This window comes from Orbicella faveolata, unplaced genomic scaffold, assembly GCF_042242905.1.
Source record: "Orbicella faveolata isolate gen_17 unplaced genomic scaffold, um_ofav_v1 contig_2, whole genome shotgun sequence".
Taxonomy (NCBI): domain Eukaryota; kingdom Metazoa; phylum Cnidaria; class Anthozoa; order Scleractinia; family Merulinidae; genus Orbicella; species Orbicella faveolata.
The window spans coordinates 21,808,577-21,835,000 of record NW_028301547.1 but is presented as its reverse complement, the minus strand read 5'-3'; the positions used below and the strand labels follow the sequence as shown (position 1 = coordinate 21,835,000).

General features: G+C 39.4%; 1 protein-coding gene across 2 annotated transcripts in view; it reads left to right on the top strand.

Moving 5' to 3' along the window:
- The window catches only part of LOC110040883 (uncharacterized), an 86,167-nt gene extending 61,751 nt beyond the window's left edge, over nucleotides 1–24,416 (top strand). Inside the window, exons 10-16 of one of the 2 annotated variants that reach the window (XM_089290287.1) lie at nucleotides 3,550–3,653; nucleotides 4,107–4,152; nucleotides 4,440–4,530; nucleotides 13,215–15,484; nucleotides 16,068–16,113; nucleotides 18,584–18,661; nucleotides 22,801–24,416. In XM_089290287.1, the coding sequence (XP_089146413.1) occupies nucleotides 3,550–3,653; nucleotides 4,107–4,152; nucleotides 4,440–4,530; nucleotides 13,215–15,484; nucleotides 16,068–16,113; nucleotides 18,584–18,661; nucleotides 22,801–23,087 (2,922 nt within the window). In that variant the 3' untranslated portion in view covers nucleotides 23,088–24,416. The remainder of the gene's footprint in view (nucleotides 1–3,549; nucleotides 3,654–4,106; nucleotides 4,153–4,439; nucleotides 4,531–13,214; nucleotides 15,485–16,067; nucleotides 16,114–18,583; nucleotides 18,662–22,800) is intronic. The other variant, XM_089290288.1, reaches the window with a different exon arrangement.
- Nucleotides 24,417–26,424: the final 2,008 nt, after the last annotated feature.

Sequence of the window (26,424 nt, the reverse complement as noted above, 5' to 3'; positions counted from 1 at the left end):
CTCTACGGTAGCATTTTGAATGTTTAAGCTCTGTTTCTTTTGGATATGCGTACACCGTAAAGGTGTAGTGGCGTATAGTTCTTGTAGCAAATATTATATCGCGTAGGAAATGTTGAGTGTTATTACGGATTATAGTGTGTTAATAATTGTTTTCAATTTACAATTCTGTATTGAGTTTACCCTGACTATGCACTACGCTATATGTTCTTCCATCTACGGTCAACGCGCAACGCTCTTAAAGCTCTTACACTCCATATTCCACCATCTACGCTCTACGCTCTACATACTTACGAGTTTATCAATTTAAGAATTTTTGACTATTCTCTACACAAGCTTAGAGGCCTGAAAAACCAGTAGAGTCATAAAAAATATTGGGTTGCGAGTGCGCGTTTCTCGATCATCTGCGATACTGTAATATTTGTAATTGTAATTTATTGGCCTTCTTTATTATCTCATATCAGAAGCGTATCACCTAGAACTAGGTGATATGCTTCTGCTCGTATATATTTAAGTGTTATTTAAGAGTTATTACGGTTTACAGTATTTTAATCCTCTATGCTCTATGCTCTACGCTATATGTTCTACCATCTTCATTCTACTCTTTTTTTAATTTTTTAAAGAAGACTGGTGAGCAGCACAAGGGAAAACTTCTTGTAGTTGTAAGCTTTTTCGTTTATTTCCGACGCGTTTCGTCTCTATCTGAGACTTCTTCAGGGAATGATTACTACTAACATTGAACAGCATATATAGCACATAACTGTGCGTAAGTTTATCTTCCCATGGAAGTGAATAACTGCTGAGACATGCTGTTAACGAACGTTACAAGAAACGCCTTAGTGCATATGTTATTGCGTGTTGTTATGTTTTGGAGGCCATAGGATTAGCGCTAATTGTATGGCCCCCCAAAAACATACTATTTACATAGATGTGCTAAAGTAGTAGTAGATTTATAACTGACAATACAGTGTGGTAGAAGTCTCTGGATAACCAGCTTGATGTTAGTGGTTCTGAGTTAAACGATTTATTCAAACTTGAAATGAACAGCAATCTCTACGACGAATTACGACCCTAAAAACTATTAAACCACATCTCCACGTGGTCGCAAAACATCCACTCAGCATTCAAAGTCACGTGACCTAAGTATTCGCACTTTTTGAGTACACTATAACAAAATGTCCTTCACATCAGTTAGCATGACTACAGTTAAATGTAGATTTAAAGACTACCATTCTACCGTTGCGGATTTACGTTTTAGCGAAAGCCATTTAGTTCTGTTACTGTATTTAACTTCCCTGAATAAAGGAAGTAAAAACCCACAAAGCCGGAGGCGCTTCCAGAATTTCTCGCGTTTCGCTAAAGGGTTTAAAAAGTGAAGTTATTTCTAGTATAGTACATAAGCTCGGGTCTAATAAAGGCCCCCTTGTTGCTCGCGGGATGAAAGGACTCAAAGGGAATGTACAAATACTTATTAAGTGGCTTATGATAGGTAGAAAACTGCAGAGTGCTAAAATTAGTATCTCTGTAAAGAAGTAAATCGAGAAACGAAATACTACTTTCGTCAATAACATAGTACGTAAGTTTGATACGATCGTTTTTTCTATAGAGACAACTAAGAAACTCTAATAGGATTTTTTGGGGACTCTTCCAAACCAAAAATGTCTTTTTGCAATGTTTTAATTTTTGATTTTTCTTTTTTAACTTTTTTTTTTTATATTTTGGGGGCCATATAGTTAGCGCTAATCGTATGGCCCATTGAAATATAACAACACGCAATAACATGTGCATAAAGGCATTTATTGTAACGTCCGTTTACAGCATGTTTCAGCAGTTATTCACTTCCATGGGAGGTTAAAATTAGGCACGCTTAAATCATTCCCTGAAGAAGTCTCAAACAGAGACAAAACGAAACGGAACGAAATAAACGAAAAAGCTTACAACTACAGGAAGTCTTCCTTTGTGCTGCTCACTAGTCTTCGTTAAAAAACTAAAAAATTAAAAAAAGGAAATTAAAAAATTCCAATAACCTTCCAAGCAGATGGGCTTAGAGGGTAGATCATAGAGCGTAGATCGAAGAGAGTAGCTGGTAGAACATAGAGAATAGAGCGTAGATGGGCTTAGAGGGTAGATGGTAGATCGTAGGGCGTAGTGCGTAGATCGAAGAGAGTAGCTGGTAGAACGTAGAGCGTAGATGGACTTAAAGGGTAGATGGTAGATCGCAGAGCATAGAGCGTAGATTGAAGAGAGTAACTGGTGGAACGTAGAGAGTAGAGTGTAGATGGTAGAACATATAGCGTAGAGCGTAGAGGGTTAACTCAATACAGAATTGTACTTTAAAAAGATGATTAAAAAACTGTAAACCGTAATAACACTAAACATTACCCGTGCGCTTTAACATTTGCTACAATAACTGTAAGCCTCTACGCCCGTACATAGAACCATAGAGCGTCGAGCGTAGATGGTAGAGCGTAAACTCGATACAGAATTTTAAATTGAAGACGATTAAAAAACTGTAAACCGTAATAACACTTTAATATATATGAGATATATGCGAGGAATATGCTACAAATTGAAATCAAATTTTACGAAATAGGCAGGTAACCATAGTAAGAATACACAACTACGGTAAAAGCTGTGAAGTAGGAGGTAATGTATCTTTCCAGCACATAGGAGGGGACTGGTGACAAAAGCGTAGAGTCGTAGAGCTCTACGAAAATTTCTACGCCAAATCGAGCTTCACAAAACGGGCACCAGTTGCACTTGCTTTGTCGGCATTGCTATCTTCCTGATAACCACCACCCGTACAACCACTGCCACTACAACCACCACCTCCACCTCTACTGCCACGTCCACCAGCACTGCTGCGTTCCACCCCCAACACCAACAAACACCTGAAACATGGAAGAGGGTGGGGATGGAGGTGTTGGAGTTTCATCTTTAAAACTTGAAAACTCATCTTCTCGCAGTTTAACAGTTGTAATTCTGACAATCTCAGCTATCAGTTAGACCACATCCAGCCCTTGCAGAATAATATCGCTCTTATTTGCAATACTCTTCCTGTATTTCTGGTTTTCTGTCTTGGACACCATATTGTTGAGATTGATTACCCAAAACAGTTCTACTTCAAGAAATAAAATAAAATGAATTATGATATTTAGAGAGGAAGCCACATCCGCCTTAGCTGGTTTTCATGCGGGTGACCTCTATCTTGGTCAAATTGGAATTTTGAGTATTGGTTTTGTGGAGAAAGGAAACTTGAACTGGAGAACACGGAGAAAAACCGTCGCGAGAACTATTAAAGCAAACGCAACCCGCGTATGGCGCAGGAATCGAACCCGGGTCACATAGGTGGGAGGCAAGCACTCGCACCACTACGCTGGCCATCCCTGCCAAAACTGTACCACACTTGCCTAAGTTCTACTTGCCTAAAGGAGAGCACTCTAATCTTTTGATGTTTGCTTATGTTTCCTTCAGATCTTCATGGTATCTGACAACTAATAAAACTTATTAGAAATATTTTGATTTAATATTGCGTTGTCCGCTTTTTAACAGATACAACTCGCAAGAGGGCAGTGGCCTAATTCTTATCATCCTGTACGTATTCTCCTTGCTGATGTGCCATACTCGGATGAATTTAGAGATTTTGTTGCTCAATGGTATGTCTAGTATGTATGTCTAGTAAGTCTAGTATTCCATATCTCTATGGTGCTACGCCATTGTGCTCTTGATATCTGCCAATAAGACGCAAATGTTTGCACTAAGAATTTAAAGTTCTGAGAAATGTTAGAAACTAGCAGCCAATTTCCCAGACATTATAAAGTACTGACATTTTGTAAGCATGCAAACAGTCAGCCATTCGTGCCAACCATACCTTGTAGAGACACTACATTTCAAACTTCCCTGTGATAAGTAAACATCTGTCCTCTGTGATCTTCTTGGTTGCTGGTTTCAAGAATATCTACTAATATGAAATTTGAGTGCTTTTAACTTTGTTTGTAATGAAAAATTCAAGTAGGAACCTCGTGATAATGAGAGAATAACAGTAAGGAAGAGATGGATGGCGAACTTGAGGATATAATAAACTGTTCTTTTATTAACTTGACTTGTAGCTTAAAGACGCGTTATCTTGGAGGACCGAACCTTGCCTTACTTGTGGTGAGTATACATCGAAACTAAGCTAGACTTAATCGGCGGCAAGGTTGATGTCGAGACTTGAAACAACCCCTCCCAAGGACAGTTAAGTTAAGAACCTTGTGAAGGAAATATTAGTGAAGGAACTGAGATATCTCATATATCTCTGAGTTTCCAGGGTGGTGGGCTGGAGGTAACATTATTCACTAGATCACTGAATCCCAACTTAAGAAAGAAATGCTGATTTTATTCCAGCCCTTCCTCCATTATAACTAATTAATTTACTCTATTTCTATTTCTTCATTTACCAGGAACATGCATTCATAAAAGGAAGCAACGCACAGAACAATTTTGACACCAAACTTTGGGTAACAACTATTCTCCAAGAACTGGAACAGCCAAGTTAGTAGTAAATATAACTTCAACAGATAAACAGTTGAAATCAAAACGGTCGAACCTCCCTTAGGCAACCACACCAAATGCCAAGCCGTCACTTACCAGAGGTCAGACCACTGGGGATCTAAATTTGGGATCAAAGCCCGTAGTCGTTTAATTTCAAACCCAAAATGTATTATAATACAAGAGCACATCTAGTAATTTGAAGAAATTTCGGTGAATCCAGTGCATTTTCCAAGCTGTAATACTGACAGCGTTTAATTGAATCAAAAGTCCCTCGCGAATAGCTACCGGATATTTTCATGGAAACACAAACCTTATGATCTTATCAGGTTTGTAAGGCGTCTTGTTACCCAATCACCCAGCCAAGAGTGAAAAGCAGCTCCCGAAAAAACTGTCGGCCGACTGTTGGCTGTCTATCGGCTGACTGTCGGTCGAACCAGAGGTTAAAAACAGTAAAAAATTTCAAACCGTCAGCCCCAAAAGAGGTTACGGTCAAGTCACGAGAGGTGGTCGCGTTCAAGGAGTTCCAACTATAGTGATTTGACAAGCAAAATTTTGGCGTTTGTGAGAATTGGTTGCTTATGGAAGGTGTTCGCACAGGGAGGTTCGCCTGTAAATTGTATTTTTATCATTTTGCAATTTTCATTGAGATAACTCAATACGTACATGCTTTTGCCCAGGCGACGTATTTCCTTCGGTACTAGCAGAAGATAAACTTCTGTCACTAGATTGTAATAATTACTATCAAGAGATTATCAAGGTAAGAGAGTGAATCCCACACATAGGCCTTATACCCGAGGTAATCCCTCTTAAGTTATTTTTGGACATTGTACCCAGTTCTTCCGCGTTGTGTGGATGTTTTCGTGGAGGATCTGTTTATGTTTCGTTTCCTTTCGTTTCGTTTCAAAGCAAAGGAAAACCTCCAACGCTGTGGAGATGTCTTCTTTGATATTTTGATTACAAGCAAAAGAGCTTCAGCTCTCGGTGTGTTTTAATACATTTCTATACTTTAATAGGAGTTTAAATAAGAGACGGATGTCCCCTGCTCAAACAATAATAACTGAATGAACGGCAGAGAAATGTTTAGACAAACGCGTGCAAAGCAAACAAACGCCCAAACACAAGCTAGGCAACCGAACAAACAGATGGTCGAAAGTGCAGGCGGACGCTCGCCGCCCAAGCAGCAAAAGGCAGTTTAAGCAGCAACGGCAACAACGCCAAAGGCAACGTCGATTAAAAAATGACTTAATATCCCAAACAGAACACGTAAGACAGCTTCAAAATTCGAAAAAGAAGTTTTAAATATTGGTCGTCGTATAGTTCGCGTTCTCTCGAATATGTAGAATGTGGCTATTTCACGTTGTTGTTTTGTGACCTTTTGTAAACAATGGCAATGAAATGAACAAAGGATTATAACGCACGCTTACACAGCCATTGTACTTGTTGTCGTTGCGGTTAAAGTTCAGCTTAATTTAAACTTCCTGAAACCGGATAAACCGCAAAATAACGAACAGCCAAACGAGCACAAAACAAACAAAAGCCCAGCCGAACAAAAAGGCGGCTGAAACTGAGGAAAGCATTTCTGGTATGAAACGAAACCAAAACATCAAATGACGTTCCCACCATTTGGTCTCGGGTAGTTTCGAGAAAGTCGCTTTGGCTGTTCACGCATTGCGCGAGTAACATCCTCGAAGAACTGGGTACCGTGTCTAAAAATAACGTGAGAGGGATTACTTTGTAGAAGGCCTATATGGGGGATTCACTCTCTTACCTTGATAATCTCTTGTTACTACGATAATTATGTTTATTTAAAGGTTAACACTTTCCTGCTCGGTAAGTGAAAGAAAAGGCAAAATTTTAAGTTCGGTATTGGGACAAGAAAGATAAAATGTTCATTATGTCACCAGCGAACGTGAAACAAAGACAGAATGTCCAGTGTCCGAGGATAGTTGAACCGAAGAGCTCCCAAACACTGGGCAGGTGTTCTATTCAGCGTGCCATGAAAATATCCATCATAAAGAGGGCAATTTACTAGGTTCATAAGCGACTTGCGTCCTCCTTAGTGCTAGGATCAGCAATTTCTAGAGCGGACCGTATTGTGATAAATGAAGAAAGATGGAACATTTTAAGCTTGGATCAGCAAGTTCTGAGCTGGAACATTTTATGCTTCGATCCGCAATTTCTAGAGCGTACCGTATCGTGATAAATGAATAAAGATGGAACATTTTAAGCTTGGATCAGCAAGTTCTAGAGCGGACCGTTTTGTGATAAATGAAGAAATATGGAACATTTTATGCTTGGATCAGCAATTTCTAGAGCGTACCGTATTAGAAGAAAGATGGAACATTTTAAGAGCCAGTTCCTGTAAATACCGAGAATGAGATGACAGTCGCGAAATTTTCGATTTCTTCATATTTTACCCAAATAACCTCTGTAGTGAGTTGTTTTCAAAAATACCATTCAAAGGTCCTGAAGCGCTTTAGTTTTTTTCGAAATTGAGGAAAGTTTGAAAATCGCCATTTTAGCTGCGTGACGCCGCCGAAAATGGCCGAAAATTGTGCATTTTCTTTTCGCTCGTACAGATCAACGCGATGATATCTATCCATACACTGTGGGTAGCTCATAGTGCATGTCTTGCTGTTTCTAAAGCATTAATTTGATTAGCAAAACCTCAAACTTTAATAATATTTTAGGCCGATACAAGTACCTTCATCGAAGCTCGTGAGCGAAATGGCTAATTTTAGCTAATTTCAATACCATCAAAAACCCACTGGTACATTGAATTTGAAGTCGAAACTAAAATTTTCTAAAAGCCCATACTGTATATTATGATGTGTGAAAGTCTCTTTCGCGGCCCGAAAAAACTAACCCGTCGAGAGACATAAACGTATGGTACATTTTTGTAAATTCGTCATTCGTGATACCAACATGGAACTTGGCCAGCTACCTTCATCAAGAACAAAAATAAGCGAACGGAAACCTTTTTCGTCAATAAGGATACTTGTAATCTGTTTTTTTTTTCCCTTTTAGAGTAACCACATGATTAACTTTCGCAAACATTTGCAGTTAAATCAAAATAGACGCTGCTTTTGGTACATTGTAATGTTATGCAAATTTATTTCGATCACCGGCACGCGCATATCGCCTGAAACTGATTTCCCTTCCGCCTACTGTCTGTTTCTTTTTGAAGGTTACAACTGTAGCACACATTATTCGTTCAATATCGGCAGTTTTGATTTTTGTGGAATACCCATGGCCACAGCCGAACTTGCCTTTAAGTAAAAATAAACATTTTGAAACGTAAAGTTTGAGTAAACAATCGGTAACAGTTGCATCCATCATGTTTGGCGTAAATATTCGAACACAACCATTTTATGTAAACAGGTACACTTTACTTTAAAAACAACCGTCTCATCGCAGCATTTCTTGAAATCCTGGTATGAGACCAGGTAATGCCGATAACAAAGCGCGAGCAGTTGACGAAACTTGATGATGAACTGTCGAAATGTTGTAATTGTGGAATAAGCAAGATGATTCAACCTTTGTATTTCTTACCCGTGTGCTTGCAATTCTTATGAATACAATTGCCCCTGTCTGTTACCACCAGATTTATAAATGAATCGTTCGTTTCTTTAGCTAATATGATACATACCTCTGAATAAAACACATACTGTGACATCATTTTTCTTGGAGTGTTCCAACAGTCGTCCGCGGCTACTAACAAAACGTAAGCAGCAAGACTGAAAAACCATAAAGGCTTCTTCGTCAATCGCACTACGCTGTCCAGATTTCTTTCTTACAAAGTTTCCAGACTTCGCTCTCTTTTAAAATTCCAAGACTTCGCAGTTCTGTTGGCCAGTCCGAATAATTGTCATGGTGTTAGTTGAGTAAGTTCTTGACTTTGTTTGGTGGTCCCAGTTCAGACCATCCGGCAAATGTGGATTGCGTGACAGACGGCCACTTGCAAAGTGTCCAAAGTGGGTGAAGCCCAGGGGAGGGGGGCGGGGGACTCCCATATGGAATGGACGGGGATACTCGTCGTCTCGCTTAGGGGTATAAATTTCGGATTTTGGTCTCGCTTACGGTGTTCTGGGCAAAATGTCATTACTTTTAGCCGTCAAGGTCTCGTTAAGGGTTGCACGCGAAGAAATAACAAAACAGAAAGAATTTTGATTCTTTATATTTACTCAATTCATATAAACAAATTCGCCATCATTTAAAGTCACTGTACTTTTTATTTGTCTGTTTTATAAACTGGTCTCTTTTAGGGGTCTGCATAAGCTTCGGCCACGCCCAGATTGGTCTCTTTTAGGGGTTAAATTCAAAATTTCCGACGAGCATCCCCGTCCACTCCGTATGGGAGTCCTCCCCCGGGGGGTGAAGATGACGGCCAGCGAAACTTTTTGCTCGTGCAAGTAACGTGGTTCGCACTGTCATCCTAAATAAACATTTTTGGACGAAATTGAAGGATGTAGGGGGAAGGGGGTGTTGTTTAATTCTGCAAGAGGACAGAACTCGACGAACTGGCAGAGCCGTCCGCGGGTCCTGCTATCACGGCGTGTCTACGTAGATTAATGGAAAGTATTACCGCGTTCACAAAAGTTGTGCAAACACCTTTCCTCTTTACCTTTAAAATACATGTTTGTCGTCCGTACTTTTTGAATAGAAATACACCGGTGATAGGGCTGGAATACAAAAAGGACAAAGGAGGCCTAGAGGGCATTAGATCTGAGATACGCGGTGTGAGTTTACATACATATTCACCCCTGTTGCCTTCTACTAAGCTATATAGACAATAATATGGGCGCTTTCCAAAAATCGGACACTCAGAAGAGCTAAAATTTTCCTTTATTTTACCTTGAGAATTCACAATTATAGACCTAGCGAACTTCCCATCAATAATTAGGCGGTATAAAGTAGTTAGACATTATGTATAGCTGGTTTTCACATGACGTCACTAAAATTCAAACTACAAAACTATTGATCCTCCTGAGATTTTTAATGATGTATAAGAGCAGCTGAAAACTAATATTCATACAAAGTTTCGCTCCGAATGGGTTCTTGGTTTTGTGATACACTACGCTTGAATTTCGAAGCTTTTGCGTGATGCGGCATGTACATGACGGGGTCATGATGGTTAAAAAAGTGACTTATTTCGGGGAATTTGGCTATCTGAACTGTTCATGTCGTAGAAAAAGTATTATTTTAATGTTTTAGAGTTCCTCGAGGAGAAATTCACGCTTTTGTAGCAAAACTCAGTGACAGATGTTTCTGTTGGTTTCCGGCCGCCATGTTTGTGCCCATACGGATGGGCACTAGCATGGCGTCTCCATACAATTCTCTATAAATTTGGGTAAAAAATTTCTCCGCATATCTTGCATAAGAAAAATTGCTGTGACCAGAATCTAGGCGAGAGTCTTTGCATATTTACTTTCTTTCATTTCCCAGATTCTGGACTTAATCTATTGAACGGTTTTCTATTTTTATTTTGATCTATTTTGAATGGTGAGACACTGAAAACCAGCAATTGTAGCCTTATTTTCCGCATTTCAGTGGCAAAAATAAGAGCGAATGTATGGACTGTCCACCGGGACAAAAAAAAATGTGTCTGTTGTAGAGAGGTGTTCACTGTGGAGAGGTGACCGTTAGTGGAGGTTCAACTGTATAGTTTTTATAGGTTTAAAAAAGAACCGGTAACAGGAGTGAATATGTACGTAAATTTTCAGCAGGTATCCATTTAAGACTAGTGCCTCCTAGACCTTTTTCCATCCCAGTCATGTCCCTGGTGCATTTCTATACCAAAAACCTGGAGCAATATACCTGTATTTTAAAGTTCAATAGGAAGGGTGGGTTTTTTTTATTAACGGTAATAAAGTCGAAACTTCCTACAACGGCCACCTTGTGGACAGAGGAAAGTCGCCGTTATGGAGCGGTATCAGTAGGGGTGAGATATGACACCGATATTTTCTTGGGTTTCAACATTTTTATCTTAGAAAAGGCTTAGTGTTACATGTAAATTCGTAACACAATCGAAATATATCAAACCAAACAGAAATAGAGACCAAAGCCCTGCGGCATGGATCAAGTTTCGTGACCATGTCCAATAAAAAATGGGGTTTTGTGGACAGCGTCCGTCAGTTGTTGATTAACTGGCCGTTGTGAAGAGGTTTTTTTGGCAGTTGGGACGTGTCTTAGTGGCTGTTACTGTTGTGGAGAGGTGGCCGTTGTAGAGAGATTAGAAAAAGAGTGACCGTCCACCGGAATGAAAAAAGTGGCCGTTGCAGAGAGGTGGTCCTTTGTGGAGAGGTGGCTGTGTAGGTTCGACTGTAGTTTCCATTTTTTCACGCAGGCATAGAGAAAGCACCCTGCCTACACGAGGCGATTAAGGAGCAGTTTGGATTCCTTGTCGACGCCCCCAGGGGCGGGGGAGCTCCTCGTACCTTTTAGGGGTTAAAAATGAAGTTTTAGTAGCCCTCAGGGTGTTCAGCCTCAAAAGGTCCAAAGCGGGAGCTTTTGCGATGACTTTTAAGGTATTGAGCCGAAAACAATATGACGCGGGGAGATAATGTGTTATGTAAGAATTGGTATCTTTTAGAGGAGAAAAAACAGGATCTTGGTACCTCTTAGGGGATCTTAGGGGATTAAAATTTTTGAGGAGCAACCCCGTCCTTCTTATATGGGTGTCTCCCTCCCCTCGAAGTCCACGTCGCCATCTTCACTCACTTTGCAAAACGTCAGATATCGACGTATTTGGTACAGTGGCCGATTGTCACGCAATCCACATTTGTCTAATTGTCCGAACCGGGACCACCAAACAAAGTCAAGTACTTACTCAACTAACGCCATGACAGTTATTCGGACTGGCCAACAGAACGGCGAAGTCTTGGAATTTTAAAAGAGAGCGAAGTCTGGAAACTTTGTAAGAAAGAAATCTGGACAGCGTAGTGCGATTGACGAAGAAGCCTTTGGAGTTTTCTGTCTTGCTGCTTACGTTCTGCAATTGGCAGACGCCTGTTGGAACACTCCAAGAAAAATGATGTCACAGTATGTGTTATATTCAGAGGTATGTGCCATATTAAGTGATAGAAACGAACGATTCATCCATAAATCTGGCGGTAACAGACAGGGGCAATTGTATCCATAAGAATTGCAAGCACACGGGTAAGGAATACAAAGGTTGAATCATCTTGCTTATTCCACGAGTACAACGTTTCGACAGTTCATCATCAAGTTTCGTCAACTGCTCGCGCTTTGTTATCGGCATTACCTGGTCTCAGATCAAGATTTCAAGAAATGCTGCGATGAGACGGTTATTTTTAAAGTAGAGTGTACCTGTTTGCATGAAATGGTTGTGTTCGAATATTTACACCAAACATGATGGATACAACTGTAATCGATTGTTTACTCAAACTTCACGTTTCAAAATGTTTTTTTTTACTTGAAGTCAAGTTTGGCTGTGGCCATGGGTGTTCCATAAAAGTTAAAACTGCCGATATTGAACGAATAATGTGTGCTACAGTTGTAACCTTCAAAAAGAAACAGACAGTAGGCGGAAGGAAAATCAGTTTCAGGCGATATGCGCGTGCCGGTGATCGAAATAAATTTGCATAACATTACAATGTACCAAAAGCAGCGTCTATTTTGATTTAACTGCAAATGTTTGCGAAAGTTAATCATGTGGTTACTCTAAAAGGGAAAAAAAACAGATTACAAGTATCCTTATTGACGAAAAAGGTTTCCATTCGCTTATTTTTGTTCTTGATGAAGGTAGCTGGCCAAGTTCCATGTTGGTTTCACGAATGACGAATTTACAAAAATGTACCATACGTTTATGTCTCTCGACGGGTTAGTTTTTTCGGGCCGCGAAAGAGACTTTCACACATCATAATATACAGTATGGGCTTTTAGAAAATTTAAGTTTCGACTTCAAATTCAATGTACCAGTGGGCTTTTGATGGTATTGAAATTAGCTAAAATTAGCCATTTCGCTCACGAGCTTCGGCCTAAAATATTATTAAACTTGGAGGTTTTGCTAATCAAATTAATGTTTTAGAAACAGCACGACATGCACTATGAGCTACCCAAAGTATATCGCTAGATATCATCGCGTTGATCTGTACGAGCGAAAAGAAAATGCACAATTTTCGGCCATTTTCGGCGGCGTCAGGCAGCTAAAATGGCGATTTTCAAACTTTCCTCAATTTTGAAAAAACTAAAGCGCTTCAGGACCTTTGAATGTTATTTTCGAAAACAACTCACTACAGAGGTTATTTGGGCAAAATATGAAGAAATCGAAAATTTCGCGACTGTCATCTCATTCTCGGTATTTACAGGAACTGGCTCTTAAGCTTGGATCAGCAATTTCTAGAGCGTACCGTATTGTGATAAATGAAGAAAGATGGAACATTTTATGCTCAGTGGGGAAATAAGAAAGATGTACTGTTCATTATGTCACAAGCGTGGGAAAAGAAAAAAGCTCTGTTTTAAATAAAAACATTCTGAAACTGCAGCTGCCGCATTCCATTCATTTAGCAAACGTGGAGTTACAAGGCCATAGGCGTACACATTATGTTTTTAAAAGCAGTTCTTTTCGTTGGGCTAGGTAGGTCTTCCAAAGATAAGTGAAATGCTTTCCTTGTTATTAACTGGAGCTCGTTCACCTAATGTGGCACCCTTTATTTTTACAGTAATACCTCCAGAGATTACTGTACGAGGACCGTTGGCTTTGGAAGCCTACAAAAAGGCCCTTGCTGAAGGAAAGACTTGTGACAAAAGGGTGCCAGTCATGTTGATTGGACAAGACAGGTCAGGAAAGACCAGCTTAAAGAGGTCACTCAGGGGAGAACCCTTCAACCCAGCTGAAGAGAGCACTGTAGGGATAGATGTTGATCCTTCTCATTTCAAAGTGTCAACTGAGATTTGGAAGATAGGGGAGAAGGATCAAGAAAGAAATTCGGAGACGTCTATTTCCTATGAGTATCATGCAGCACGAGCAACTGTTGAAAAGTTGAAGGAGGAACAAATGGCTCCCAATCCCGAGGAAAGCGTTCCAGAGACCAAACAGTCCGGAAACATCCCTAAGGAGGACAAATTCTCAGCAAGTCCAACCGGGTCTTCTGATGTGGGCACTTCAGTATTTTTTCCGAATACAGTTAGTGAAGACGGCAGATCTGATGCAACGTCGGAATCTGTTCAGGCTTCCAGATATCCTGACCAAGATGACAGCATACCGAAAGATATAGAAAGCGAGATTGTAAAGAGACTGGAAAATGACGGTAAAGTGGAAGATGAAGAAGACGTACATTCCGTATTGTGGGATTTTGCTGGACAATCAGTTTACTATACAACACACCCACTTTTTCTCACTCCGAGAGCAATCTATCTTCTGGTAAATGACCTCAGCCAAAATCCCCTTGAAAAAGCGAAACCTGTTGTGAAGCAAGGAATGTACAAGAAATTAATAGACAATTTTGGTTTGAAAACTAACTTTGATTATTTGGATTTTTGGATGTCTTCGATTGCTTCTCTGGCGAACCAAGAAGAAAGTGATCAAGAAAGTGTTGAGTCTGAGGTGTTACCAGAGAAACTTCCCGCAGTTCTTTTAGTGTGTACTCATGCTGATACACCTTACGAAAGCCAGTCTGATCCAACTACACTAGCCAGGGAGTTATTTGGATCTCTGCGGACCAAACCATACAATAAGCACCTGAGTGATCTCTTTGTTGTGGATAACACCATGTCGGGTCATGGTCCCGAGTGTCCAGAAGTCATGCGCCTACGTCAAGAAGTACTTGCCCTTTCTAAAGCGTTGCCTCAAATGAAGGAAGCCATTCCAATCAAATGGCTGAAATATGAGAAGGAACTCCAGGTCATGAAAGAAAGTGGTAAGAAATGGATAGACCGAGACTCAGCGACAACAATCGCATCTGAAGCTTGCAATATTTTTGATGATCAAGAATTCCAGACATTACTGAACTTTTTGCATGACAAAAGAATTTTGATTCACTTCAATGACACTCCAGAGCTGGATAAATTGGTGGTCTTGGACCCACAATGGTTGATTGACGTGTTCAAAATGGTGATAACCGTCAGGCCTTATAACCCAAAAGAGAAGAAATTTGAAACATTTTGGGATAAGCTTGAGAATGATGGAATCCTGGAGGAAAAACTTTTAGAACGTGTTTGGGCTCCTTTATTTGGAGACAGAGAAACCTTTGAGAGTCTTATCGCGATCATGGAGAAATTTAGCTTAGTTTGTTCTTGGCCTTCATCTGATGCTTCATGTAGCAAGCAGTATCTGGTACCGTCCATGTTGATGTCACATCCACCCGAGGACATAATGAGCTTGGTTGCATCAGCTCATATTCCCCCACTATTCCTTAAATTTGAATCTGGCCAAGTTCCGCTTGGCTTGTTTCCCCGACTTGTGCTGCAGTTCTTTCAGTGGGATCAAGAACAACAAGGGAAGCCTCAACTGTACCACAATTTTGCTAGATTTTACACCTCTCAAAAGGAAGACTGCTCCGTAATCCTTCTGTGCCATTCATCTTCCATTGAAGTTGTTGTTCACCAAGGGACGAGTCAAGACAGTTTACAATCAAAGCTCTCTTGTGCTGCCGATGTCAGCTATGACACGTGTGAGGTAACCTGTGCTCATGCAGTGCGTAGAAAGCTGGGACTGATTCTTGAGTCCATTCGAAATGAGTTCTGTTGGCTAAAGAATATGAAATATGAAGTCAGCTTCATCTGCCCGGTTTGTTGTCCAGGAGGTGCGGTTAGGTTCTGTAGCAGACATGGTACACAAGGTTGCAAGCGAGAGGTATGCCTGCACTTCTGGCCTGAGTCTCAGTTGTGTGATGTCGAGGAGGTCATCTGTTGCACGAAATCAGCAGCTGCACAGAGCAACAGAGTCGAGATTACGCAGTTCGCATCATGGTTTGCCCCTCCTCAAAATCAGGTACATAGCCCAAAGCATTTTTTACCCCACGTAGTTAAGGATTAACTATACATCCTAGAATTGTTATTAAATGGGTGCTTTATAAACAGTTTTGTTTTGTGTTGTTGTTTTTAAGAGAGAAAATCAAAATAAATGGCTTTTGTTCAGGATGAGCTTAATTCGTGTCAGTCATATTTGATTTTAGGGCTTCATAGGATTTTATCACAAAATGTTGTTTTTCCTTTTTTAAACGTCTTCATGTTTTCATGGAAACGTGCCAAAGATTATAAGTACAGCAAAACAGTAAAACGTCCAAACTACAAATAATGTTCATTAAAGAATTATAAACTTAACAGATCTTCCAGCTTTTTGACATTGGATTTATATGCAATGCTTCCATTTTTTGTATAATGCATCCAGTATACATTAATGGCTTAGATTGCTTTGTAGGTAAGTAGTTTATGGTATGTTGTCATTGCATATAAAACGGTTTTATTTTAAAGGTAGGTCCTAAATGCATGACTGACCTTCCATGCAGTATGCATTGGCTCAGTGAATGTTATAAGGAATTCAATCTTCTTTCCCTGTTTTTATTCCTCCACAGCTGACAGTTGATAAGCATAATGGAGGAAATTTGGGCAATGTGCAAGGTAACCTAGTTTGATAGTTTTAAGGCTCTATCATTCTCTCCTTGTGGGAATGAAGTATGGAATCTTGATATTTTTTGGTTGATAAGCAAGACCGAATTGAGCCTGCGGTTGCCACCACACTTCCGTACCACATATGAGTCTCATATTTGGTATCTGTCAATCATGCATGCTTTTTTCCATTTGAGTCGTCTTAGTCAGCCTATTCTCAGAAGGCTGGCAGTTGTCGTCAATCTAGCAGCAAAGGTAATTTTGAAAGCAGAAGACGTTCTTATGTCGTAACTTATCCCTGACTACTGGAATGGCGATAGTCTTTTTAACCTTCCAAGTTGTAGGTATCGATGGAACATTCACCCCATCGCTCCCTCGCTCCTTCACTCCTTCGCTTACTGTTTGAACTTTTTGTGATCCCACTGACCAATGTGTAAGGCTTTTGCAGTCGTAGCGAAGTTCATTTTATTGGACATGGTCCTCACCAAGTGATTAGTTTTTAAAATTTTTATTGGAAATGTTTCTCATCTGTTATTTGCATTTCTAATGACTGATTTCCATATTATCGCTACTGTCGCTGCTTCCGCCCGTGGGGTGGAGGGCGGAGGTGGGGGGGGGGGGGGGGTCCCAGAATAATTGGGCAGGGGTGTGCGGCCCGCTTCCAAAAACCCTTACCCTATTTATGACCAAAATCAGCGATATTCCCTACCCCGCTCATGACCTGACCATAAATTCGAAACCCTTTTTATGACCTGACCCTTAATTGAAAACCCTGTTTCAGACTTTTTTTACAATTAGTTCCCTAGTTCAGACCAATGTTAAATTACCGTAAACATAATCCTCCGTAGGAAAAAAGATGGCGACTGGTACATTTACCCACAGTTCTTAGCGCACGAAAACCTTAACAACGTTCATAAAAACGTACAGAAGAGCTTTAAAATCTTCAAACCTAGCATTCACAATGTCCTTAGTACGAGGACAAATATTGTAAAAATTTGGCTTTTTTTTGTGCTTTATAGGCTGCGTTAGGTTCGCAAGGTATTGTGGTAAAATGTACAGCCGCCATCTTTTTTCCTATGGTGGATTGGTGAAGGGCTTTTGTTGATTTTCTTTTCGATAATGACGAAAAAATGGCTTTTTGTTAAATGAATCAAGGCTTTATCAAGGCTAGAGTGCACAAACCATACCCTATTTATGACCAAAACGGCTAAAATCAGCTAAAAATCGATACCCTATTTATGACCAAAACGGCTGAAAAACCATACCCTTAGGGGCTGCACATACCTATATAAAAAAAAGCTCAGCGACTGTTTCGATCATATGAAAACAGTTCTCCAGCGATCATAGCGATCGTTGCCACAAACAATCGCTGAGATAGACTAAAGTTCTGTCACGACGATCGTAGTGTTATAGTGTTATAATGGAAGTCGTAAGGACCGCTCAACGTTTTCTGCAGCGATCGTCTCGGGGTGATCGCATTGATCATAGCGATCATATGGAAACCAGCCTTGAACAACACAGTGCATACTTTGAATAGCACACATTTCCATGAGATACAGAAGCAAACTGAAATAGCCTTAAATTCTTGTAAATAAGGAGAAAAGGATTTCTTATGTCCCCAATGAGAATAGTCAGAACTATTCATTTCTGGAGTTCAGGAACGTAAATTAGGAATTCCCTAGGGATTACCTCTGTCAGACATTTGAAGTTGTCCTAAAACAGGAAACTACCACAGAAAGGCCAGGACCCGAGGTGATAATATGACTGTGAGAATTACATCACTGTGATTGGCTGAGAGCAGCCCAATTTATCGTTAATTCTTAATTTGCACTGCACTGCAAATTAACGCGCGCGCGTTCGCAATTTTCTCAGTCGTATAATAAATGAATAATCTATGAAAGCTTGAGCAATTAAGGATTTAAACCACTCATGATATTTGAAAATTCTTTAAAATGGCACTCATCTAAAGGCTCGTGCAATTTTGAGAGAATTTTCAAATATCACTCGTTATGCAAATCCGTAATTGTACACGGATTCATACGATTACCTGTACTCACAAGTTATATTACATTGCGAATCTGACTTGAACAGTTCCAGCCTTCCCCGTCCAAATGGAATCTGGCAGGGAAATTAAGTGTTGACAGTTGGAGTGGCATTACGATAAGTTGATGCACATCTACAAACTGATTCACCTTAAGCTTTCAGTTATCTTTATCGTAGCCTGTAATCAACATTCAAGATAAAGATCATCCAGGATAAACGATCACCTTTGATTAAATAACCATTCGTTTTTGTTGATATGAGTAATCTAAATTAGAGTTTTAATAATAAGTCATAGAGCCAAGTTGGAGTAGTACTGAATTTACTTTAATTCAAGTGCGTTCAATATTTTAGTTGCTGTTAGCCTTTCGAAACCTGCTTATCGCTCATTCACTTTTCTGTCTAAATTATTTGTACGTCAATTCTGCCTTATCTTTTCTAGAGACTTCTCTAAAGCGAAGGAAAGAAGCTCCATGTACCAGTTCAAAACGTCCTAAACTCACGGCTGAGCGCCTAGCAGGTAATATTTCTAACAATAAGAATCCTAATTAAGGGGCAACATACTTTCACACTCAGAGCGGCCGCAACAGATTCATTTCAGCGCTTCACTATTAAAAACTGTTGTATTTGTAACTCTACCCTGCAAGCAGAGTCTCCGTTGATCTTCCTAGAAGTAAATCCAAAAGATTTTGCAATGTTGTGGAAACACCAAGAAAATTCCTAAACAACATCTCGTTTTGTTTTTGTTTATTTTTTTCCTTTTTAAGAGCGAATGCTGCCAATGGTGAAACATGACGGCAACAGCCAAAAAATCAATTTGGCTTCTATTTTCAGGTTAGGTAGGCGTTAGTGTGAAACGATTCGCAACATACTTCGTTTGGCTGAATATCGATTTGTTTACGAGAAAATCGTAAATAACCAAATTCCGTCAAAATGCCGCTTTTGGCGCTCAAAATTTAAGACGAATCTCGATGCTTCGCGTCACAAAATGACACTACCCAGACCGATAAACGGGACTCAGTAAAATGAGGATGCGGACGGTGGATGACGGACGGCGGACAATCAGAAAAAAAAATAAAAATAAAAATAGTAAAATGAAAAACCACATCACTATTTGTCGAAATATATTGAGGAACTCGTTGTATGTTGGGAAAGTTTCGAAAATTGCAAAAATGTTCATATTCTTGAGCTTATATACGAGTTTATCACTGAAGATATTGACCTGAAGACAGCGTTTTGATAACTTTCATTAACTAACAACATTTTACTCAGAAACTCGCGCTATTGATCGGTTACCATAGAACATGTAGAACGTATAACGTCCAATCAATAGTTCGTCTTTTTTAAAATTTGTAAACCAATCAAATGTATTAGTGTTGTCACTTCTCCCTGTCAAAGGTCGCTAGCTCGAAGTTCATATCTAACTCCTGATAACAGAAGATCTGTTTTTGGGGTGCGCAAAATTCGTTTACGATAAGATCATGGGTGATAACAATAGGGTGACAGGCCTTCACAACTCCTATCCACGTGTAATAGCCGCTTTTAAAGCTTTGTTCGCACGAGTATATCCCTAAGGCCCCTTTTATATAGTACGATAGGGGGATCTTTGAATATTTCGCTAAGCAATGGTTGATTTTGGATTAGATGCTAGAGTTAAATGAGGATGACTTCAAGGGAGGACTACTCTCACGCTTCTCGGTATCGCGACCTATTTTTTCACTCGCACTTGTTTCTGAAGGGCACTTTATGCTGTGTTATTAGGAGACATTTTACCGGAGTAGAGGGAGCGTTGCGTGGCATTCTAAAAGTCAAAGTTTGCATGGTTTCCGCTGTTGTTTGCGTGTAATTTGTAGAGTTTGACAACTCCGTAATTTGCTATGTTCTAGGTATTTTTAGGCTCATTAATTTTGCAAGATGTGTTTTAAGCTCTCTAGATATTAGCTCAGGAGGGACAAAGTTTGAAATATTCCGTGAACATGTTGGTTACTTGCATTTCGTGTTGACCCGCCGAGCCCGCCTGACGCAAGTACTGTGCTGCTTCTTATCATGGTTGCCATATTTACCATGTATTTATCTTTGTCCGGCTTCGCCAGAGATAGCTGTCGCTTTCCTTTTGGAAACTATAAGATTGTCTTAGAGAGACGTTCTTATGTTTCTTGCATCAATTCATCAGGCTTTTCGTCTCTGGAGCTTGATGTTTAGGTTTATATCTCCAGTTTGCTCCTTCTGGCACTGCAAATATAGATGTTCACGCGCAAGTCTGTCGACTGTTTTGCGTGTTGTATATGATATTGTGTGGTTTGCAGTTCAGGGAAAGCGTTGTCTTCCAGCTCTGAATTTTGGAGTTCTTACTCTGATTGTTCCTCCAGCTCCATGTTGTGGTCTTCATTGTTTTTATTTTCTCTGTTTTCAAATTCGTTTTTGAGAGGGCTAGGTCCCTCTTTTGTTAGGATGCAGTTATTTGCCTGGTCACAAAATAAACTGATACGACGTTATAAGATGGCAGGGATATTGTTTGTTCGAGTTTAAATTTGTTCTGGAGATACCAGTCCAGTAACCAGTATCTTCCCTTTCCTCTTAAGGACGTTCGCGCGAAAATTTTCCAACATTGATTTTTTCTGGGACTTTTATCACTGTACGACGATGAGTTAGTTACGTCAGAGATGCACAAAAAATGCGGGGTCATTGACTTTGTTTTGGAGAGAACATGCACGGAAGAACACCCTAAATCTGAAAAAAATCGGGCTTCGTTAACGAATAAGGCCACACTATCTGTAAGCCCAAAAATATTGCAATCAGATCTTTGAAGGAAATGTTCTCTGCCAAATATTGTTTAAGTGGACCTATTAAGTGAATTTAGTCAACTGGTGAGGTTCCTTAAAGAACAAGCTTAAGTCCTCATTTAGTGACCATAGTTTCACGCAGCCGCGAGATGGCAGGATTCGATGTCCCGTGGACAGAAATCTTGAATTTTTTTAACTTCCCACATTGGTGTTTTGTTCATTTTTGGACAATGTGGAGATAATTGTGAATAAAATCTTTTTCTGGAAAGAAAAGTAGGGGTCATCGAACGTCCAAGATCGCTAAATCTAGGCAAAGCTACAGCAATGGCCATCTGCCCTATCATTGTTCATTTTATTACTTAGCACGCGCTCTCATGCATGACATGGCGTGTGAATTTGCGTGCGCAGTAAGGATGCGCAGAAACAATTAGTGCGAACGTCCTTAAGTCAAAAACCACGAAATAAAAAAAGATACAGGAAGGTTACAGGAATTATATATTAGAGTCGTATTTCTAGAATTTCCGAAGATTTCTGAAAGTTATCAAAACGCTGTCTTCAGGTCAATATCTTTAGTGATACCTAGTATATAAGCTCAAGAATGTGAACATTTTTGCAATTTTCGAAACTTTCCTAACATTATTTTCTTAGTGTTATTTTTTTCATTACCCGCCGTCCGCCATCCGCATCCCCGTTTTACAGAGTACTCCGATAAACACTGAAATATCAAAACATTGAGAGCAATTTGAGCAATTCTTGTCGATATATTTCCACAATCTAATTAAATTTATCCGACCTACTTTTAACGACACTAAAAATAGTTCAAAAGAGACGCGTTATTTAACTATGTGCTACAAAACATAATTGTCTCAAAATCTGGCTTTTGGAAGGCGATGGGTAGTTCTTTTCTCTCTCCAAAGGATTTCTTGGGGAAGTGATTAAGCGCGATTAAATCAAATTTGGAAGTGGCTAACTTTAAAACGGGGAAGGGGAATAGGGGAATGGGGAATGGAGAATGGGGAACGGGCAATCTTTAAAATGGGGAATCTTCAAAAGTGGGAATCTTTAAAATGGGGAATATTTAAAAGAGGAATCGTTATCAAAATGGGGAATTTTCAAAAGCGGGAATCTTTAAAAGCGGAATCTTTAAAATGGAGAATTTTTAATAGCGGAAATCTTTAAAATGGGGAATCTTCAACAACGGGAGTCTTTAAAATGGGGAATTTAAAATGGTTAGAAAGGTTAGATTCCCTATTTTAAACATTACGCATTTTAAAGATTCCTCATTTTAAAGATTCCCCGTTCCCCGTTCCCTGCTTTCCGATTCCCCGTTCCTTGTTTTAAAGATAGCCATTTGAAAGTTATATGAAAATGCAACGATTCGACGGTACCGTTATTGGCCGGAAATGTACACATACACACACAAACTCAATTGTTTCGCATTTGAACTTCAATCTACAATTTATTTAACATATCATCCCCTTATCCTCATGTTGCTGTATAAAAGAAGAGGGCTGCAGTCCTGAAATTGTTGCATCGTTCACATAAAAGCAGTATAACTTGGCAGAATAGTACAGCGCCGCCTGATCATGAGTTGTTTACAAAGTGTACCAGTTTCGTGTTTTCTGATTCGAGGTTTCTCTATTCCCATCTCGTTGAAAATATGAGGCTGTAATTACTTCACGTAAGAAATCTTTGTTTAAATATTAGTCTTGAACCGCTCAGCGAATCAGATGCAGGCAAAAGTGTCGTTATTTCAGGGACATCTGTTTCTCGTTTGGCGGAATAACAATCCCTGAAACTCTGTGGAAATCAAATCGACTCAATTTTTTGAAGGTAGACTTTTTTATTCGGGTATGTTATGTTCTTTCTGTTGCAGTAAAAGAAGACTCACCAACGAATAATGACCTGGAAGAATTGGCATACGAAATCATCGATGTATGGAAGAAGCTTGGGCGACGGTTGTTGGAAAGTGATGAATCATCACTACTTGCAATTGATAAGGAGAATGAGGACTACAGTGAAAAGGCTTACCAAATGTTGTTAAAATGGAAACGAGCTAGAGGCCCACTTGCAACTTTCCTAGTCTTACATGACGCCTTGTGTCATCCTTTTGTAAATCGTCGAGATTTAGCAGAAAAATTCTGTGTAGTGAAGCAGGCCTAACACGTCCATCGCACACAGATTATTTCACTTTTGTTTTGATGTCTTGAAAATGGGCTCATTCCCTTGATTAACTCAGAAACCTCGATGGACGTTAGAAAGAGGAAGTTCAATGGATTGTCTATTTACGTGTATATGTGACATCAGCCGGGCTCGACACTAACGGTGGCCACTAGCCTACATGAGACTCGTAGAAATTCAACTGTCACGTGGAAATTAAGTGAAAAACAGTTACTTTTTTGTAATGGGCTAACCTTTATTAGGGGGCCACCATCGGGAAAATGGGAGGTGACCTAACCCTAACCCTAACCTAATAGGGGTTTGTCAGGGACTAGCATGAGGCTTGGTAGAAAGGTCAATTTATTCAAATATAATACAAAGCATGTTTTAAGGCAACAAGTGAACTCTTATTTGCCATTGCCTTTTCCAAAACAAAGCGAAACTACGTGTATTAAATTTTGGCTGCTAGCTTAACATACCAACGTTGAATGCCCTACACGACTTGTTTTTTGGCCAGAAACAGTCGACTTAACTTTCCATGTGACAATATGAATGTTTTAATGTAAACAAACGATAAGGTACAAACTACATTGCAGTTTTTAGATCTTTCTAATACGCACGTGTTTATTCCTCAGATGGCCTCCAGTATTTTTGAAGGTCTACTCAGTAATGCATGGAGATCATACATTAATGATCTTTTTTCAGGGTAAATTACTTTTTAATCTAAACTATTTCTTACTCGAAATTATTTTGTGCGCCAATGACAGCATTTTTACTCTTTTGTCAAGTCCTAGGTATCCTTTTTAAGGTAGACCTCTACATAAGTCATATTGGCATCCTTGGGCTTCTTTGCCTTTTACATTGATATTTTGTATATATTTATAAATGGCCAAAACTAAAACAAACAAACAAAACAATCAATCTTGATAAAGCACGTCGCGCTGAAGGCCATGATTTATGCCATAGGTTTCAACTGATCTGTAGATGTTCGATATATCTACGTGAGACATTCCAAAGACATACGTAGGCGGCTGCGGCAGTCTAAAAGTCAAACATTGACGATTGACAAGTTTTGTAAAGAACACTTCAGTCTAAGGAATGTTGGACAAGACTTACCAATAAAATGAGTAGAGGAGACAAGTGGCAAATGTGTAGAAGGAGAATACCTAAAATGTATGCATGAAAAACTCGTCGTGTTATTGGCCAGAGTATAACAAAACATGGAAACGAATGCAACTAAGCCTCATCGATAGTAATAAGTGTAGTTATTTATTGTTTTTTAATACAAGCCTGTGATCTGAGACTTAATAAAGGGGTGACTTTTGTCCATTATAGATGACTTGTCTTTATTCAGCTCCGGTGAGTGTTGTTAGACAACGCTCGATGGATAAAGTACGTACAAGTGCATTTGTTAATCCTATTTTGTTTGCTCCCTATTTAGTCATAATTAAATAGTGCGTGTACAGTTAAAACCTGCATATAAGAACCTAGTGATTTAAGAACCTACAGGCTGAAATTTGGAATTTAAATACTCAAAAATATAAGAACCTGTTCAGCTTAGCAAAGAAAATTAGGTTCTTATACAAAAATATCACTCCAATTTTGATGGTCTAAATTCTGAATTTTGATTGTGTATACGTATATGTTTTCTTTGATTTACAATTGTTGGGGTTTTCTCTAGAAATGTGTTTTCCATAAAGCTAGAGTGCAATATAGACGATTGAAAATCTAAATATCTTATAAAATGAATAAGGACCTAATAAGAACCTAATCAGCCTCGCTGACATGGAACGTTTTGGTACACTGACGAAGCCAACCGCGTTTTTCGATCTCAGTCCATCCACAAAATGTCAATGTAAATTTCTAGCTCGCAGCCTTATCACAATTAGCCTTATCACAATAAATTGAAGAGAGACTCGCAACTCCCCTAAATAAAAATAAAATGAAATTGCAATTATTTAAGCTCACGTTTATTCTTCATCCATGTGACCGTGATCCTGACAAAGGTTTCTTCCACTTGTGTGGAAAGACGACAAGCTCTGTCCAAATGGAATACTACAAGGAAACTCTTTCTAGTTGATATTCAGGAATCAAAATTGAATCAATGCAGACAAACTGTGCATGAGAGAGTTGGGTCTTATACTGAGTTCGAATCGGCAAACGAAATCAATACGCACATATTAACATTTCTAAGAAATCCCTCACTGTGACCATTTCCTGGAAAAGTAGGCAAGAACAGGGCATTCTGCCAGAATCCAGAAAGAATGAATGCAATGCAGAATGTTATCGGTACTTTCTAAAATGATCAATCTCAGGTACTAAAATTAATATACATAATTTGGAAAGTATGTGCTAAGCCAGCACATTCGGTTTCGAGGGGAAAAGTCCCATCCTCTGTGATAAAATGATTTCATAAACAACCTCTAGAAATTCCATCATGTAACAACAATAATACAGAAATGAAGACGTTTATGAGGTAAAAGTCCCTTCACTTTGTTTATGGAAGCTTTTAGAGTTGGGAAATATCCCGTTGCTGATTGGCCAACCAGATTTTATCAGATTTTCTTATTGGTTAGAAAGTTGGTATGCACTCAAATAAATATGACGTCATGCAGTCTATATAACTAGGGAGCAAGAGGCGCGAAATTCAAATCAACGAGAAAACTTCTATTCACGAGATCAGTGAACTATGCTTTGAGAGAGGTGAGTTAAGTTTCTTGATTCGAGTTTACCCTTCGTATATTTTATGTAGGACACCTTTATTCCCACGGATAGAAACAAGTTATAGTTTGGCAGTTGTTAAAGCTGATATCTGCAATCGCCTGCCACGAGCTATCTAACCGTGAATTATGATACAGTCTGTCGATAATATAATAGGCCCTATCACGGTTTTCGACGCCATCTTGACGGGTAGGCAAAGCGGTCAGAAATTACAGTGTTTGTATGGGAATCCGATGGCAAATAACTTTGCCAAAATTGAATTTTACACAATGTGTGAGTCAAAACATTAAAGTACTGGGTAGAAAATTGCTCTCACCAAGTTTGGAGGATGTAGCTTGGCTAGAAGACGCTCAGTTAATTTCTCTAATCTTCCATACATTTGTCTGCAAAATGTGGCAAGATGGACGGACGCCTAGACGCGGTTCGCGGGAAAAAAAATTACAGACAAATGTATGGAAAATTAGAAAAATTAACTGAGCGTCTTCTAGCCAAGCCACATCCTTTAAACTTGGTGAACACAATCTTCTACCTAGTATTTTAACGTTTTGATTCACAAATTGTGTAAAATTCAATTTTGGAAAAAGTTATTTGCCATCGGATTCCCATACAAACACTAATT